The 17,933-nt window shown below is 51.0% G+C and overlaps 1 protein-coding gene across 1 annotated transcript; it reads left to right on the top strand.

Annotated features, from left to right (window-relative positions):
• The first annotated feature begins 8,372 nt into the window (after window positions 1-8,372).
• On the top strand, window positions 8,373-10,664 carry Smim38 (small integral membrane protein 38). The gene is made up of 3 exons (XM_036184525.1): window positions 8,373-8,472; window positions 9,476-9,552; window positions 9,919-10,664. The coding sequence occupies exon 3, from the start codon at window positions 10,487-10,489 to the stop codon at window positions 10,640-10,642; it is 156 nt and encodes a 51-aa protein (XP_036040418.1). The 5' UTR covers window positions 8,373-8,472; window positions 9,476-9,552; window positions 9,919-10,486; the 3' UTR covers window positions 10,643-10,664.
• Window positions 10,665-17,933: the final 7,269 nt, after the last annotated feature.

Raw genomic sequence — 17,933 nt, 5'->3', positions numbered from 1 at the left:
CAGAAGCAGTGCCCCTCTGTGAACAAAGTCTCCAATTTATCCCTTCCTCCTGAACACAGGTGAAGGGTGCAGTGTCCCTGGGGACAGCCTTAGGGACTTGGAGGTAGATACTGAAATGGGCCAGGATGGAAGCCTGGCTGGGTGACACTGGGTTACAGGGCTCCCTGGGGACTCTGCCCCTTTGCTACCACGCTCTGCCCACAGCAGAGCCTGTGTTCTGTCCCTGTGGCTTTACCTGCTCTAGAACATTCTATCAATGTCCCCTGCAGAGGTGGCCTTGCACTTGGCTTCTGTCACCTTCCACCAAGTGTTTACTGTCCATGCCTGCAGCCTGTGTGCCGGGGCTTGCTGATTGCTCAATATCACATGAGCCTTGTGCCTGTTCCAGGCTGCCCCAAATAGGAGTAGACCAGAACTTGATTTCTTATCTCCCGCCTAACCGACAATCAAGTTGTATCCAGATGAGCAGCTATGAGTAAGCCAGCAGGGATGCTCACGCCAGGTCTGTGTGGACTTGGCTGTGGTTTCCGTCCTGGGGTTGGTCACATTTTGTCATCGTTGTAACAAAATGCCTCATGCAAGCAGCTTCAAGCAGAAGGGTTTTAGTTCGGCTATGGCTAAGGCTGCCCAGCTGCCTATGCCAATGTATATGGTGGCCCTCGGGCCTCTCTGGGACAAGTGATACTTCTCCCTGCTCCTAGAACTAGACAGTGACCCCACCACTGAGTTCTGCCCACTCTTTGGAAGCTGGGGTTTCTAGATGAGACTTCTCTGTGTGTTCCCCCTGGATACCTGTACCACTAGTGCTGTGAGCTTTCCAGTTTGTAGACCATGTTCCTAGAGGGCACTGGCAAGGCTGAATAGCTCAATGGGACAGAATGGGACTCCAACTATGACTCTGAGGTCTCTGTGACCCCTTGATCCCAGAGTGTGTATCCTAGCTTGCTCCCACACACTGATCCTCCTATATCTGCCGGGCTCTTGTGGGCACATGACAATTTCAGAGGGCTCCCCGGCCCTCCAGTCTGCGTGTGTCCTTCCTGTCAAGGGTCCATCACATTTCCTGTTGCCTCTCTCATGGTCCCAGAAGAGCATGGGGGGGGGGAGCTCAGAGAATGCAGGTCGTCTGACAATACCTGATCTGATGAGGTGCCTCAAGGTACTGGGTGCATGTGTCATACCTCCTGGGGGACTTGGGAAGCTTAAGAATTCCTGTGTGTGGTGGGTGGTACACAGTACCTGTTCAGCTGTTCAGCAAATAGCTATAGGACAGGTAAATGAACTGGAGCCCCCCACCTGGCAGAGCCAGGCACGTGTTTCCTGCCACTTGGATTTGCTGTTTTGTGGTCTGTGTAGGACCTCTGATGGGTTGGATCCAGAGCAGGGGATAGTGAGATACACTTGGTGCTGGCCCGGAGACTTGGGAACCTGCTGAACTGAAATCACCCCACTGTGGGCTCAAGAAAGAACTCAGTTTGTAGAGTGCCCACCTGGCATGCACGAAGACCTGGAGTTAAAATCCCAGGACTGTATAAACTGGAATGGTGGTACATGCCTGTAATTCCAGTATTCACAGAGTAGAGTTGAGAGGGTCAGGAGTTCAAAGCCATCTTTAGCTATGTAAAGAGTGTGAAGCTAGCCTGGGTTACATTAGACCCTATTTCAAAACAAAACATAAAGACCATCTTACCAGGTGGCTTGTTAAGAAGAGGATGGCCCACTGGGGACAGGGCCTGGTGTGGCTGGCCAGTCACAGTGGGAGAGAGGAGGGCATGGGAACTAAGGTCTTGGCTTTTGGGTAGCTCTGGAGGCTTCAGCTGTCAGAGCCCATTCTGGGAGAGGCTGGCTAGAGAGCAGGGTGGTGACTGCCGTCACAGAAGGGACTTGGTGAGGTAGTTCTCCTCCTTGTGTCTCACTACCTGCTCTACTCCGGCCTCAAGTCTCTGCTTCTTTGGTACTCATCCACCACATCTAAAGAGAAACCTGGTGGCAGGGACCCTGTCCTACCAGCCCAGTGCTGAGGACACCTCCAGCTCCCCCCACCAGCTCTGGGGATGTAGCAGGTGCAGACCTCAGAGGCTCCGGGGACCTTCACTGCCATTTTCCTATCTCTGATTCTGAGTTCTGGGAACTGAGAATGTGATATAAGGCATATGTATGCATGTGTGGCGTGTGTGTGTGTGTGTGTGTGTGTGTGTGTGTGTGTGTGTGTTCATATATGTGCCGGTGTATATGTGCACACATGTGTATATGTGTGTGCTTTGTGTGGAGGTATGTGTGTTCATGTGTGTGTGGTGTATGCTTGTGTGTTCTGTGTTTATGTGTGCTGTGTGTGTGCATGGGGTGGCCAGAGGTTAATGTGGGTGTCTTCCTCAATCATTCTTTACCTTATTTTTTTGTTAAAAAATTTTGTTTGTTCGTTTTGTTTGAAACAGGGTCTCAATGTGTGTAACCTTGGCTGTCCTGGAACCCACAGGCTGGCTTTGAACTCACAGAGATTCCCCCTGCCTCTGGCTCCCAAGTGCTGGGATTAAAGATGTGCATCATCACACCCAGCTCCATCTTGTTTTTTGAGACAGGATCTCTCATTGGCCTAGAACTCATTGTTTCAGCTAGACTGATTGGCCAGGGAACCCCAGGAATTTTCCTGTCTCAACCTGCCCAGTCCTGGGGTCGCAGTTACACACCACTGTACCCGGCTTTCACAGGGGTGCTGGGATGGACTTCAGGTCCTTGTATAGCAAGCACTTTATCCACTGAACCATCTCTCTAGCCTTGACACATGGCATTGTAAGGGCGCTGCTGTCTTGGAGACTGTACTCAGGCTTTAACTCAGTACAGGCAAGCACATGGGACTAGCATGTTTATTTTGAAAGCAGTGTCCATTCTGAGCCTTCTGGATTGACCTCCAGTGGGATATGTGTCATTCAGGCTAGCTAAGTCATATGAATGTGTGAAGTCTGCATGTTCTGCATGTGTGTGCATGTGTGTGCACAAGTGTACATGTGTGTGAATGCAAGTGTGTGTGTGTGCGTTTGTGTGTGTGTGTGTGTGTGTGTGTGTGTGTGTGAGAGAGAGAGAGAGAGAGAGAGAGAGAGAGAGAGAGAGAGAGAGAGAGAGAGAAAGTAGGCTGGGGTGGGACAGCCTGAATCCTCTACTGACCCTCTTTCTTGGCCCCTGCATACCCACTGCAGCCCCAGCCCTCAGCTCATGAGCCAGGCCTGGCGCCTGAGCAGGAGACTGTCCAAAGGGTACTGACCTTTCTGATCTGACCCAGGAGCTGGGGTCAGGCTGTCAGAGTGGCAGGAAGTGATGTTGGCCTTAGCCTTGGGTAGAAAGAGGCTGAGTGGCTTTGGGGTCAGCCAGTGCTGAGGCACAGAGACATGTTGCATCTCAAAAGCGGTGTAGCTTCAGGGAGAGGCAAGAGCAGCTTCCTGGTGTGGTTCCTAGTTCATCTTCCATGACAGTCAGAGAGACCCTTGTCTCTACTAAGTGAGCATGTCACCCCTGGCAATGCAGACACCCGAAGTCCCTGAGGGTAGCTGAGGTGAGGATGCTGCTGAGGTGTGACAGGAGTCACTCTCCCGAGCTCTCTATCCTCATTTCAGTGTTTCTAGAAACCCTTATATCCAAGGTCTTTCAGCGACAGCGACCTGACGGTTCATCTCAGTGGTGGCCCGTCTCCTTTGGCTTCTTGGTTTTGTCTTTTGCAGAGCAATCATGATTCTCTCTCCTCTATCACCTCTCTGGGGACGCTTTCTTCACCCTCACTGAAGGCCTTTGGGTAAAGCAGGTACATACCATAATAGTTGAGAAGGCAGAAGAGGACGAGAGGGAGGGAAGGAGTGTGGGGGAAGCAGGGGCTGAAGGAGTGAAATGAGACCTGGAGCCTTCAAAGGAGGAAGAGGAGGAGGAGGGAGGAGAGAGGGAGGGGACCAAGGAGGCCCTGAGCCTTCAAAGGCATCTCCTCTAGAGGCACCAGGCACTCTGCCTCTCTGAGCCTTTTCTGTCTGCACGTGCAAGCTGGTCTGGGTTCATTGATAAAAACAGGTATTGTTTCAGGATTGAATGTGTTAATGAGTCCCAGCCCCAGACTGCTAGCACTTGCCTGGGGCCATTAGGCCCCTTCTCACTTCCTTACTGCCTCTCAAGGTGCAGGCAGGTGACCACCCCAAACCTGCCACCTCCAGCAGAACTGGTGGGGGTGCTCCTCCTAACCCTTAAGAGTGGTTGGCACTCCTCCAGGTTCCCACTGCCCAGATCCTAAGGCATGAGAGAGCCACACATGTCCCTAGACTTTCCGACAGCTTGCCTCCCCTTAGGGATGGTGTCCACCCTCTGCAGAAATGTCCCTAAAAAAAACGTGACTTCATCTACACTTAGGTGCAATTGATCCATTAGCACCCTTGGTGTAGAGTTCCACGTGGAGTTCACCGTCCCTTCCCACCCCGGGACTGTCAGCTGAGACAAGAAATACCAAGGGAGGCCGTTAAGAATTCTGACAAGAGAGGCTGAATAAATTACGCTCCTTTGCACGCCCTAATCTGGTGTTGTGCTGGCTTCTGGGACATGGCTAATTTATTTGGAATTTCATTCTGGGCTGACGGCGGCCTGCAGGCTGTTTGATCATCAGGCAGACTTACACACTGGCTTTCACTGGCTGCAAGACGGCCTCCTCAGGCTCTGCCTGCAGCGGCCTTTTCAGAGGGCTGCCCCTCCTTGGGACACAAGCCCCTCGCTGACCCAGCCCTCCACCTCCCCACTTGTCCCCGCCAGCAGCGGCGCGGCAGTGTTAATCTGCCTTTGTGGTGCAGGAAGAAAGATTTATTTTTGCCTGTCTGGGGGTCTCAAGCATTGAGGGGCAATCCTCTTTGAAAAGCACGTTCTGTTGACAGGGGCTTTTTTTTTTTTTCTTTTTCTTTTTCTTTTTCTTTTTCTTTTTGCAAGGCAGGGTCTCATGTAGCCCAGGCTGCCAACTTACTAGGTAGCCTAGGCTGGTCTTGAACTCCTGATTCTCTTGCCTCAGCCTCTCCGCTGCTGACTTTATAGACGTGTGCTGCTACCATGCCTGTCCCTGCCTCCATTTGTGTGTGTTTGCATGTGTGCTCCTATAAAGTTCATGTCGAGGAGGATCATCTTCTGTCTCTCCTCTATCTATTCAATGAGGCCGGTCTTTCAGTCAAACTGAGCTCAGCATTCTGCAGGGCTAATGGTTTGCCTTCCTTGTTGGAATTGCATGCACACCGCCACACCGACCCTACACTGCACCTCCTGCCCCAGAGTGCCTTAGCCACTCAGCCATATCCTTTGGTTTTTTGATACTGGGTCCTGTTTGATACTGTAGCTCATGTTGGCCCTGAATTTACAACCTGCCTCTACCTCCTTAGTCCTTGTTTTATAGGCATGCACATGCACTACCAGGCCCTATTGTGGCTGGAATCTGAAGGGTGAGATTCTCAGGGAAGACGTGGGCTGACCACAGACTTTCTTCAAGAGTCTCCCCCAAGGTTTCCATTTATTCTGAGGGTTCCTTACTGTTTGGGACTCCATCTTGGCAGAAGTAGTTGACAATTTATTCTTTTGTAATCCACATACTTCTGCAAGGTTTGTGTTCTTTCTCTCTCTCTCATTCTTGCTCTCTCATTCTCTGTCAGCATGAGTGTCTGATTTTTTTTTCCAGAGCTGAGGACCGAACCCAGGGCCCTGTGCTTGCTAGGCAAACGCTCTACCATCTACCACTGAGCTAAATCCCCAACCCCATGAGTGTCTGATTTTTGTGAAAAGGTAAAAGAAACAGTTAGGGACTGGGAAGACAGCTCAGCCATTAAGAGCTTTGGCTGCTCTTGCAGAGGACCCAGGTTCAATTCCCAGTACCCACATGGTGACTCACAACTGTCTGTAACTCCACTTTCAGGAGATCCAACACCCTCTTCTGGCCTCTGTGGGCACTGTCCACACACGATGCACAGACATAATGCAGGGAAAACACCCATGACTATAGTATAAAAATAAATGTTAAGAAGAAATAAAAGTGTCAGGCATTGTGGCACAGGCCTTTAATCCCAGCACTCAGGAGGCAGAGGCAGGAGAATCTCTGTGAGGTCGAGGCCAGCCTGGTTCACAGAGTGAGCAGAGAAACCCTGTCTCCAAAAAAATCAAAAAAAGGTGAAGATGAAGAAAAGAAGATGGAGATGGAGGAGGAGGAAAAGAAGAAGGAGGAAGAGGAGGAGGAAGAGGAGGAGGAAGAGGAGGAGGAGGAGGAGGAGGAGGAGGAGGAGGAGAAGAAGAAGAAGAAGAAGAAGAAGAAGAAGAAGAAGAAGAAGAAGAAGAAGAAGAAGAAGAAATAAAGGTAACAATTGTTACTAAGGCTGATAAGTCTTGCTCTTAGCCCGGTCTAGAGGCTACACAGTTTTGGCAGAATCTGGTCTAATGAAACGTTAAAGCTTCCTTTAACTTGCCCTAGAGACCCCCGCCCATATGGCACCAGGGGACCTGTGAGAGATCTGATACAGAACCGTTCGAGAGTTCAGAGGTCGTGAGTATCAGGAGGAAAAGGAAAAGGAACACTGGGCTGGGGAGAGTTCGTAAAGAGCTGGCCACACAGGTGTGAGGACCCAAGTTCCACCCCTAGAACCTCTATGGTGACATACTCTTGTGACCCCAGCACTGGGGAGGTGGAGACAGGCAGATCATCAGGCTTGCTGCCCAGCCCAGCCTACATGAGCTCCAGGTCAGTGAAAGAAAAGAAAGAAAGAAAGAAAGAAAGAAAGAAAGAAAGAAAGAAAGAAAGAAAGAAAGAAAGAAGGAAGGAAGGAAGGAAGGAAGGAAGGAAGGAAGGAAGGAAGGAGGAAGGAAGGAAGGAAGGAAGGAAGGAAGGAAGAAAAAAAGAAGGAAGGAAGAAAAAAAGAAGGAAGGAAGGAAGGAAGGAAGGAGGAAGGAAGGAAGGAAGGAAGGAAGGAAGGAAGGAAGGAAGGAAAGAGAAAAAGTGGCTGGTGTCTGAGGAACAACACTTGAGGCTGACACACACACACACACACACACACACACACACACACACACGCGCGCGCACGCAGGCGTATGCATGCACCCACTCACATGACCTGCCCCCTCCCCCCAAAGCAATATAAACCAATCAGAAGCAGGTATGGGCCTTGACTATGCCCTCAGTCATGAGGTCAAGCCCAGACAGTCCAGTGGGACCTTAATGATGCCCAGGTGGGCATCCCCTGAGAAGCGTGTCCAGTGCCAGCATCGCTTGCTGTCAGGAGTGGCGACTACGCATTTTTTGAGTGAGGAAGTGACATGTGGACACAGATCTGCTTGCTGAGGGCTCTGAGTAGACACTTGAGCGGGTCCCTGAGCCCCTTCCCAGCACTGTCACTGGTAGGGACAACAGGCCCCCAGTGGGGACCAGGCTTCCGCTGGAATGAGCCAGAGCTCCCACCCCCCAGCTTTTTACCCCAGCCCTGCCCCAACAGCCCGGGTTTTCACCTGGCAAACACCAGGGAACCATGAACAAAAACCTGTCCCTTGTCATTTCAATGCTTGAACATAGGTGTAGGAAGGTGCCATGGATCCTTCAAGACTTGAAGGGAACCAGAGTCTCCTAATCTGACCTCTGTGACAAAGGACAAGAGCCTCCATGGAAGAGCTCTGAGTGTCACAGCACACACTATTGGTGCCTCTGGGTTTGCCATGTTGCCTTGGTCTGTGGCCTACAGCAGGTGGTTCAGGATGTCATGGTCCAAGAAGGTAAGAAATCCAGGAAGCAGGAAGGTGGGGGTGGGGGAGCCATAAAGAGGATTGACTTTGGGCACAGGCCCGTTTTCTCAACTTGGGGCTGTTCTAGTGACTCTGTACCCTTTAGTTAGTCCGGGGGACCCAGGGCTCTTCCATTGTATGGTCAAGGTTTGGTATATGTCTGCCCAGTACATTAGGGCAGACACATTGGAGCACCTCAGCTCCAGTAATTAGGCTGGGGAGGCCCTTGAAGGACCAGGAATAGCACAGACCATGTACATCATTGCTGACAGTTGTAGGTGACCCTTTCGCCACAGTGGGAGCACCCTGGTGTCTGTCTCCATCGATTTCTTGGTTTTTCCTGTGCCTCGTCCATCCTCAGGCCCAGCACCCCCACAGACCTCGTCTCTTAGGAGCAGCTTGGTGTGTCCAGAGAAGGAGAGCCACACACTTCCTCCCTTGAAGGACACTCAGACCCTGTGCTTGCTGACTTCCAGAGGCAAATGAGCAGGAAAGGTCAAGCCTCCTTGACTCCAGAGTCTCCCCTAGGTGCCATGTGACCTGGGACAATATTGACTTTGCCTATCTGACAGTGTGCTTGACAAACACAGAGTTTTGTTCAAGGCCACCTTGGCTCCATCAGTCTGGTGGGCCCGAGCTGGTGGCCATGCTCAGGGCAGACAGCTCCCACTTCCAAGAAAGCCAACCTCACCCGGAGATGTGGCCTCTCAGGTGAGTGTATCGCTGGCTGAGCTTAGCCCCTGGCTTCCTCCCTTCCCAAGAGGCATGGTGATGGACATCTGGAGACCCTCCCCCACATTCACTTGGGTTTCTTTAGCAAGTGAGCAAGCAGGACCTTTCAGGACCTTCCAGAAACCCTTGACAAGCACATGCTCCGTGTGACTTCTGCTTGGGCCTGACTCCGAATTTCTAGGTACTTGTTACATTTGGAGTGAGAAAAATAAACCCAGATCTTGTTCCAAGAGTATTGTCCTGAGAATGCCTGCTAGGTGACCTGCAAGACACCCCTGAACTGCAGAAACCTCGGTCAGTCCAGGGATGCACCAGCTGCCGAGTGAGAGGTGGAGTGTGGACACAGGTAACATCCGTGCATCTGGCACACTTCGAGTTAGTGGTATGAAATCCACAAATTGGCACCATCCTCATTCTCCACTTCTTGCCCTAAGGTGTGCTGTCTGCCCATCCTTTGTGTTTGTCATTATTTGGAACCTTCTGGAAGGGCTTGTACAGGGTGAATACTCATATTGTCATAGAGGAGAGTTCAGTGAGAGATGACAAGTGATGGGCTACAGACGCTCTCAGTGTGGAAGGGTCCCCTTGCATCCCTCCAGGCCTGTTGGGTTGGTTCCTGGTGAGACAACTTAGGTTGGAAGACCAGGACCCTGTGGCCGGGTACTCTTACCCTCCTTTCTCCCACAGTGCTCCCTGCTGCAGGTGAGGCCCTGCTTTGTGGGACACCAGGCTGGTATTAGGGGTAGGAGACGGCAAGCCAGCAGTCTTTCACCCCAGGAGACCTTGGCTGAGAGGGGCCAGAGTGGACCAGGGGACAGAGTCCTTGTGTGTGTGTGTGGGGGGGGCATGTATGAGCATGTGTGTATGGCAGACAGACATAATCAGGCAGGTGCTGTTTTTCTGGAAAATTCTGGAGGTGTGTCTCCAGGGAGTCTGTCCTGGGGTGCTGAGCCCATTTAAGTACACTCTCTTTGTCTTTCAGATTAGGGGCCTCTAACCTCATTTCCCAGCAAGGAGCCTGAAGTCTAAGGGAGCAAGCATCTTCTCCACTGTTACTCAGTGAGTCCCAGGCCCGTCCCAGGCTCATCAGCCCGCAGCCTTGTGTGGGCGGCGGTGTCGGGGCAGGGGGTTGCGGGGAGACTGTAGCGGTTCCTTCTCATAAACCTCTGTGGGGCTGGAGGAGGTGGTGTTCGGCCCACCTCCAGTGGCTGCTCTGGAGGAGGGAGATTACCGCCCCCCCCCCCCAGGTTCCAGACCCTTTTGAGGGCGGTCTGTGTTGACCACCCCCATGCTGCCACAGGCTGGAGCGGCCTTGGGGACTCTACGCACAGCCTGTGTGCTAATTGAGCCATGTCTGGGGTCACCTCTGGGCTCCAGCCGACTGTTCCCCCTCTCTGTGCCTCTCTCCTCTTTTCAATTGCACAGTCTCCCTGCCGCCCTCCCTGCTGGGCCGGGCCTCCCTGGAAGCCTCGGGGCCCCCGCTCGGTGCGGGCCTGCTGCTGCTGCTGCTGCTGCACAGCCCGCCCAGCCTCGGACCGCGCCGGCCTCCAGAAGTGATAGCTAATTGGGGAGAGAAAGAGCCCGATTGTCTGCGGCAGCCGGAAAGGCCCCGAGGAGGCGGCCGCTTCGCCCTGCAGCTGCCGCCGCCGGAGATGTTTGGGGATTACGTCAGCCTGGCGGGCAGGGGCCGAGGGGACAGCGCGGGAGGCGGGCTCCCGCAGGCCTCCCGCCGCCAGGGCCTCTGACAATGCTGCCATTGTCGGTGCACGGAGTGCTTAGCTCCCCATGAATGGTGCACGGGCCTCTTGACCAAGGAGGCCGCCTGTAGCCCCAACTGTCCCCTCACAGGCGGGGAGGCCCTGTGTGGTGGGAAGGGCTGGTTGTGGACTGCACGGGTCTGTCCCTCAGAAGGGGCCACCGGCAGGCAGAACTGAGCTCAGGCTCCAGAGAGGTGGCTGCTGCTCCACCCCGTGTGGTGGCCTCCCTCCTCAGCATGGCCTCCTGGCTTGGGGATGCTGCTGGCCCTGACCCACTCATGGTGCTCCTGGTGGTCATCCTCCTGGTGCGTTTCATCCTGTGGTCCTGTCTGGGGACCTATATGGACTACAGGCTGGCCCGGCCTCATCCTGGCAAACCCAAGGAAGAGTAAGCGAGGAGGTCCAGTGGAGACCAACCCAGGAGGTTTTCATACTGTGACCATATTATCCCTCTGTGGGTGGGCCACCCACCTGTCCATTGGGTGCTACAGACGCCTTCATGCAGGACACTTTTACCCCCCACCTCCCACCCACCCCCACCTTTCCTCTGCTGCCTCCATGAGTCCTTTAGCTTGGGTTAACCTCCCCAGCTCTTTACCAGCCAGGCAGGTATACATCCTGATGTCCTACACACTGTGCAAAACCAGAACGCAGAAGAAAAGACAGGTTCAGAACCTGCTTAGACTGGTGAGGACTGTCCTCATTGGAGGGTGTCTGCCCACGTTGGCTGTCAAAGCAGCCATTATCACCAGGTTCTGCCCCCCCCCCCAGCAGTGTGTGCCCCAAGAAATGTCTGGTCTTTCCCTACTGCTAATTCTTTATAAGAGGCTGGGCTGAATCAGGATTGTGTCCGGGAGGCCACAGGGACAACCGTGACCATTACCCCCAAGGCCAGTGCTGTCAGGAAGCTCTGCTGTCCTAACCAGTCACTGGATGCAGGCAGAGAGCTGCCTCAGTTTCCCAGAGCAGACCTCAGGGATGTGCTTCAAATGGCCTCGTGAGATGGAATCCAAAACCAGATGTCCTTGGCCCTGACAACTCCTCACCCATCGGGTCCTCAGTTTCCCACCTTGGTTTGTCACAACCCATGGGGTTGGTGATACAGCTTTCATGAGACCGTGTTGGTTTTAAAACTGAGTCTCTCACTCTGGTAAGCCTGGGTAGCATTGGACAGGAGAGTTCACAGTTCGCACACATGTGAATACATGCATCGCCTGTGTGTGAGACCCAGCGCTGTGAGAAGACAGCAGGAGATGGGGGTCTGCCGACCTCAGGTGACTCCCCAGGTCAGTGGTGGTCAGTATTCCTCTGTGCTCTCCTTGAGCCAGACCACGGAGCAAGATGTCTGTGCTTGGTTCTCGAGGCTGCTGTGTGGAAGTTCTGCAACTTGGACTGACTTCTGTTCTGCCCTCTTTAGCACAGATTTAGGGTTTCATGGCTGCAAGAAGGCTGCAGCTACTCCAGGGATTTTACGTGACTTCCCTGTGCAAGAAGTCAGTACAATAGAGATGGAAAGTGGTGCCCTCAAGCGCCCTGAGTTTTGCATCTCATCGTCCAGAAGGATGTTGTAGTGTCTCAGCCTCCTGATAGTTGCTGTGATAAATAACAGGACAAAAGCGACTTAAGGGCTTGGCTCACAGTTCCAGATCAGTCCATTGTGGCTGAGAAGTTACTGGAGGAGCGTGAGGTAGCCACTCCCATTATGTCTGAAGTCGGAAGAGGACAATCAGCACATGACCCTCTTGGCCTCTGCCACTGGTCTGAGCCACTCAATTCAGTTTTGGCCTTTTGGGAGACTGGTTTGGGTTCTTGGGTGTCTCTGTGTCTTGGGCACAGGCTTTGTCTTTATCTGAACATTAGCATGGCAGATACATCAAAAGCTGGCACCTTCCTTGGCTTACCACGGTTTCTTGGGGCTCCTCAAGAATGTCTCAGTGAGCTGGGCATTGTGGCACATGCTTGTGAGGGAAAGGCAGGAAGATCAGAAGCTCAAGGTCATCCTCAGCTACATAGTGAATTCAGTCTAGCCTGGGCTATTAAGACCTTGTTTCAAAATGAAAAAACAAAAACCAGAGGCCCCCCCCCCAAAAAAAAAGTCCCAGTCAGAAAGTTCCCAGATGAGACAGACGTGCCCCTCTGCTCATGACTGGCAGTCCCTGATACAGGCAGTAGCCACACAGGGTGGTGAATGGTTGAAAACAGCAGCAAGTCTGTGGGGGGATTTTGTTACTGGACATACAGTATTTCTCGAAATCTGTATGTTGGACTCCTCATCTCTCATAGGCTCAGCACCTGAATTTGGAGGCAGGATCTTGAATGAGATGATGAAGGTAATTGAGGTCACATGGTCCCTAACTTCAAGAGACTGGTGTCTCCAGAGAAAGAAAAGAGACATTAGGACACAGCCTGTCACATGCTATCTGCCAGCCCAGGAGAGAGGCCTTGGGAGAAGCCAGCCTGTGACACTTCCACCCGTGGACTTCCAGCCTCCAGCAGGTGAGGAAATGCAGCCTGCAGCTTAAGCCTCCCACCTGTGGTGCTCTGAGCCGACTGGCAGATGAACAGGTGGAGTCATCAACCCAACAGAGTCACCAAGTGCACCCAGCCCACAGCTTGCTTGGACTCAGCACAGCACTGGCCCACAGCTTGCTTGGGTCTGCGAGTCACAGACAGTGGGCCAAGAGTCCTGGAAACAGAAAGTGGTCCTTGTTCGTGCATGTAACTATGGACCACTAAAAATGTGGTCAGTGTATTTTGTTGCACGGTGAGTGTGAACTCAAAGGCTGGGTATTGAAGACTGTCATAGCATATCAGAAATGGCTTCGTGTGGGCTTTGCAGGAAAATGGTGGCAGTTTTGGACACACTGAAATAAAAAAAAATATGCTTCTTTTAGTGAGTTTTCATCTGATTATCAGAACAATTAGCAGGATGTTTGCAATTTGCATATTAGTTTATGATGGACGGTTGTGTTTGAAGAATGGTCTATGGTAGCCATAGTTTCCGTTTGGAAAGTTTCTTAAGAGAGGGAAGGAGGGCTTGGGGCAAACGTCAGATCAGGCACTGCTGACGGGAAGTCCATCAAGGCCGCCCTCTGGAGTTCGCTCTGGAGAGTCCCAGCACAGTAGCTCCCCTCAGGTAAGGCTCCAGTGACAAAAAGCAGCAGATAGAGGAGGTCATCAGATCAGACTTGGGAAGCTGAGGCATCAGCTGGAGTTCAGGACAGAAATTTCTGTCCATGGCTGGACTTCCAGCCTCTCCTTCCCACCACAGGGCTGGGATAAACACCAGTAACCTCTGTGGGGAATGGCCACCTTCCAGCTCTCCTCTCAGGAATGGCTGTTGTCTTAGTTAGGGCTTCTATTGCTGTGAAGAGAAACCATGGCAATTCTTATAAAGGGTGGCTTACAGCTCAAAGGTTCAGTACATTGTCATCATGCTGGGACATGGTGACATTCAAGCAGACATGGTCTAGAGAAGGAACTGAGGGTTCTTACATCTTGACCCACAGGCAACAGGAAGTGGTCTGCAATACTGGGTGTGGCTTGAGCATATATGAGACTTCAAAGCCTGCCTCCAAAGAGACACACTTCCTCCAACAAGGCAACACCTACTCCAACAAAGTCACACCTCCCAGTAGTGCCATTCTCTAGGAGCTTTGGGGGGCCAATTACATTCAAATTACCACCGACACCTTCCATCTGCTCTCAAGGGCTCAGAGTCTTTACTTTTGGGTCATTTTGCTGTTCGTGTCTCTACAGGTCACAGAGTTGGTTGGGGACAGCCCATCCCTAAATCTTGGAAGACACTCTAAGACAAACATGGATCTGAAATGGGGGAACTTTTCAATGAACTTAAACAACACATAGTTTACTAATATAATGTACACTACAGACCCTCACAGTGGTAGAGGCTGGTACACAGTGTGTCACAGGAACACAGAGAGGAGCACTCCCAGAGAAGGATCTCAGGTGACAGTATCTCATGAGAGACAGCCAATGCAGTTTGTGAAGAAGAAGTCATAGCCTTCCAAGCTTATGTTCACATACAAAAAGGAATGAAGAGCCAAGGTGGTGGTACATGCCTGTAATATCAGCACTCAGGAGGCAGAAGCAAGAGGATTGATGTGAGTTTGAGGCCAGCCAGATCTACATAGTGAGTCCCAACCAGTGTGACCCTGCCTCAAAAATAAAAATAAATAAACAATACATTAAAAAAGTGGTTGAGCTGGGCATAATAATACATTCCTTTTCATTGCAGCACTTGAGAGGAAGAGGTAAGTGAATCTCTGTGAGTTCAAGGCCAGCCTGGTCTTCAGAGAGAGAGAGAGAGAGAGAGAGATCTGTCTAAAAAAAAGTGGTTGAATTAACAATTGTACCCAAATATACCACATTGAAAAAAAATTGAGTCAGGTGGTGGCGGCGGTGGCGGCGGCACATGCCTTTGATCCCAGCACTTGGGAGGCAGAAGCAGGCAGATCTCCATGAGGTTGAGGCCAGCCTGATCTGTTTTATCTAGAAACCAGTCTAGAAAAACAAAACAAAACAAAAAATTGAGATGGGGTGGTGGTATATGCACTTTTAATTCTGGAATTTGTGAGGCAGAGGCAAGTGGATCTATCAGTTTGAGGTCAGTCTGGTCTACCTAGTGAGGTCCAGCCTAGTCAGGGCTACATAGTGAGACCCTCTCTCAAAACAAACAAAAATTTATTTAAAAAACATTTCCCTCTCTGTGTCTGTCTCTCTGTCTGTCTGTCTGTCTGTCTCTCTCTCTCTCTCTCTCTCTCTCTCTCTCTGTGTGTGTGTGTGTGTGTGTGTGTGTGTGTGTGTGTGTGTGTAAATCAGAGAACTGTGGGAGCCAGGTCTCTCCTCCTATCATGTGGGTCCTGGGATTTGAACTCAGTTTGTGAAGTTTGGCTGAAGCACCCTTACCCTGAGTCATCTCACTAGCCCTGAAATGCTGGCTTTTTGAAGGACAAAAATGAAGAAGAGAACATACTGCAAAGCTTACCAGCAGGACTCCTGGAGTCACGTGAAAGTGCAGAAGGGCAGGATGCTGCCTGGCCCCCTTGCTCATTGTTGGGCAAAATATCTGATAAACAACTTAAGGAAGGAGGGGAGAGGGGGGGAGGGAAGGAGGAGGAAAGGAAGGAAGGAAGAAAGGAAGGGAGGGAGGGAGGGAGGGAGGAAGGAAGAAAGGAAGGGAGGGAGGGAGGGAGGAAGGAAGAAAGGAAGGGAGGGAGGGAGGGAGGAAGGAAGAAAGGAAGGGAGGGAGGGAGGGAGGGAGGGAGGGAGGGAGGGAGGAAGGAAGGAAGGAACGAAGGAACGAAGGAACGAAGGAACGAAGGAAGGAAGGTATTCCAAGGGTACAGCCCACCAGGGCAGGGAAGCTGAGGCAGCTGCCCCATTGTTTCTGAAGGGAGGAATGTCCAGCTGGCATGAATGCTGGCACTGAGCTCAGCTCACTTTCTTCTTTTAATAAAATCCAGGAGCCAGGCATAATGGCACATCCTTTAATCTCAGTGTTTGGGAGACAGAGATAGGCAGATCTCTGTGAGTTCAAGGCTAGCCTGGTCATCAAAGCAAGTTCCAGGACAGCCATGACTACATAAAGAAGCCCTGTGCCGAAAAACTGAAAATAAAATCCAGGACCCTTCCTATGGGATGGTGCTGTCCACATTCCCATTTCAATTAACCTAATCTAGACACACCGTCACAGACATGGCCGGAGGGTTGTTTCCATGGTTGTTCTAGATTTTGTCAAGTTTACAATCAAGATTAATTATCCTAAGTCTACTCCTTATCAACTTGATACTCAAATGTATCACTTTAAACCATACCTCCATCTCACTGTCCCCATAGGTTCACGAGCATCTCATAATGCAAAACGCAATAGTCCAACTTCAAATGTCCCACCCTCTTTAACAGGTGATCTTTAACAGTTCCAACATGTCAAAGTTTAAGTACCAAGTCTCTTCTGAGACTGAGGGCCATGTCTTCATTCTTTTTTTTTTTTTTTTTTTTTTTTTGGTTTTTCGAGACAAGGTTTCTCTGTAGCTTTGGAGCCTGTCCTGGAACTCACTCTGTAGCCCAGGCTGGCCTTGAACTCACAGAGATCCACCTGCCTCTGCCTCCAGAGTGCTGGGATTACAGGCGTGTGCCACCAAGGCCCAGCCATGTCTTCCTTCTTAGCCCTATGATACCCAAAACCAAGGTACATATTTCTAGCACACAGTGGTAACCATTCCCACCCTGAAAAGGAAGGATTGAAGAACAGAAGGAAGATGAGACAAAAGCAATACTGAAGCTCATTGGGGCAAAGAAACAACTCCTGCTGCTTCATGTCCCGCAAATGGAACTCATATTGGAACCATCGGGCCTCAAAAGACTTGAATACACCCTCCCTCCATCCTCCATCATACACAGCCTCTCTCTTAGGCAGTTCAGCTCCACACCTGCAGCTTTCTTTAGCAGATATCCCAAAGCCTTAGCATCTACAACATTCTGGGATCTCCATCAAAACAGGCTTCACCTTCATGGCTTCATGCGGCGGCCTCTTGGGGCCTCGTCTCAAGGGTTCCAACCTTGCCACACATTGCCTTGCATAGTGACTCTCTGGAACTATGGTGCAAGACTCTATGACCTCTTCAATCTAATATCTTCTGTTCCTACAAGACAGTGACATGTGGATGCTGCTGCTAGGTTCCTCTGCTATCTTGGATGGAGCCTGGCCCCTGCTGGCCTTTGTGTGGCAATTCTTGGGAAATGTGTCTCTTGGGGTTTTAGGCAGGAGCCCACCATTGCCTTTCTCAGTGCAGTCTCTTTTTTTCTTCCAGTGTATTTGCATTTCCACAGGTTGGAGTCTTACCCTCAGGACACCTTTCCCACTGTCCTGCTGCAGCATGCGATGTTGCAGAATATTTGTTTAACTATGTAAAGATGTGCTGCTGTTTTTACCTTGCCTGCCTAAGGCATCTAATTGGTGTAAGAAAAAGCTGACCAGACAATAGTGAGGGAGGAGGTGTAGGTGAGCAGGAAGAGTAAGGAGGAGGAGGAATTTAGTCTTGGGGAAGAAAGAAAAAGAGGCTCCAGGGAGATGCCAGGGACCAGCCAGCCAGACACTGAGGAAGCAGGAAAGCAGGACATACAGAAAGAAAGAAAGGTGAAAAGCCCAAGGCAGAATGTAGATGAATAGAAACTGGTTAAATTAAGTTAAACAGGTTAAATTAAGTGGGGCAAGCCTAAGCTAAAGCCAAGCATTCATAACTAATAATAAGTCTCTGGGTCTTTATTTGGGAGCTGGTTGGCAGCTCAAATGAAGTTCCAACTAGAGTGTAACATTTCTCTTTATCACGGTTGCTTTCCAGACTGTCTTGTCTATAATCTGAACTGTAGCCACAATCTTTTCCTCACCAATCTGTGTTTTCCCATCTTTCTGGTTTACTTGTAGCCCTTTCCCTGTATACCTGGATGAGAGCGGTGAGTAGTAACCGTACCACAGCCTGAATGCTAGCCTGTCTAGAGATTTCTTCCACTAAACTAGTTAGTGCATTACTTTTTAATTAAACCTGACACATTTTCAGGACATGGGAAGAATGCAGCTGGAGTATCAGACCAATGACCCCTCATCCAGTTCCTGACAGAGTCCTTGCTCCCTCTTAAACCTCACAGCTGAACCAACAGTGT

The sequence above is a fragment of the Onychomys torridus genome, chromosome 1 (assembly GCF_903995425.1).
Source record: "Onychomys torridus chromosome 1, mOncTor1.1, whole genome shotgun sequence".
Lineage (NCBI taxonomy): Eukaryota > Metazoa > Chordata > Mammalia > Rodentia > Cricetidae > Onychomys > Onychomys torridus.
This window is presented reverse-complemented; position numbering and strand designations above follow the sequence as displayed.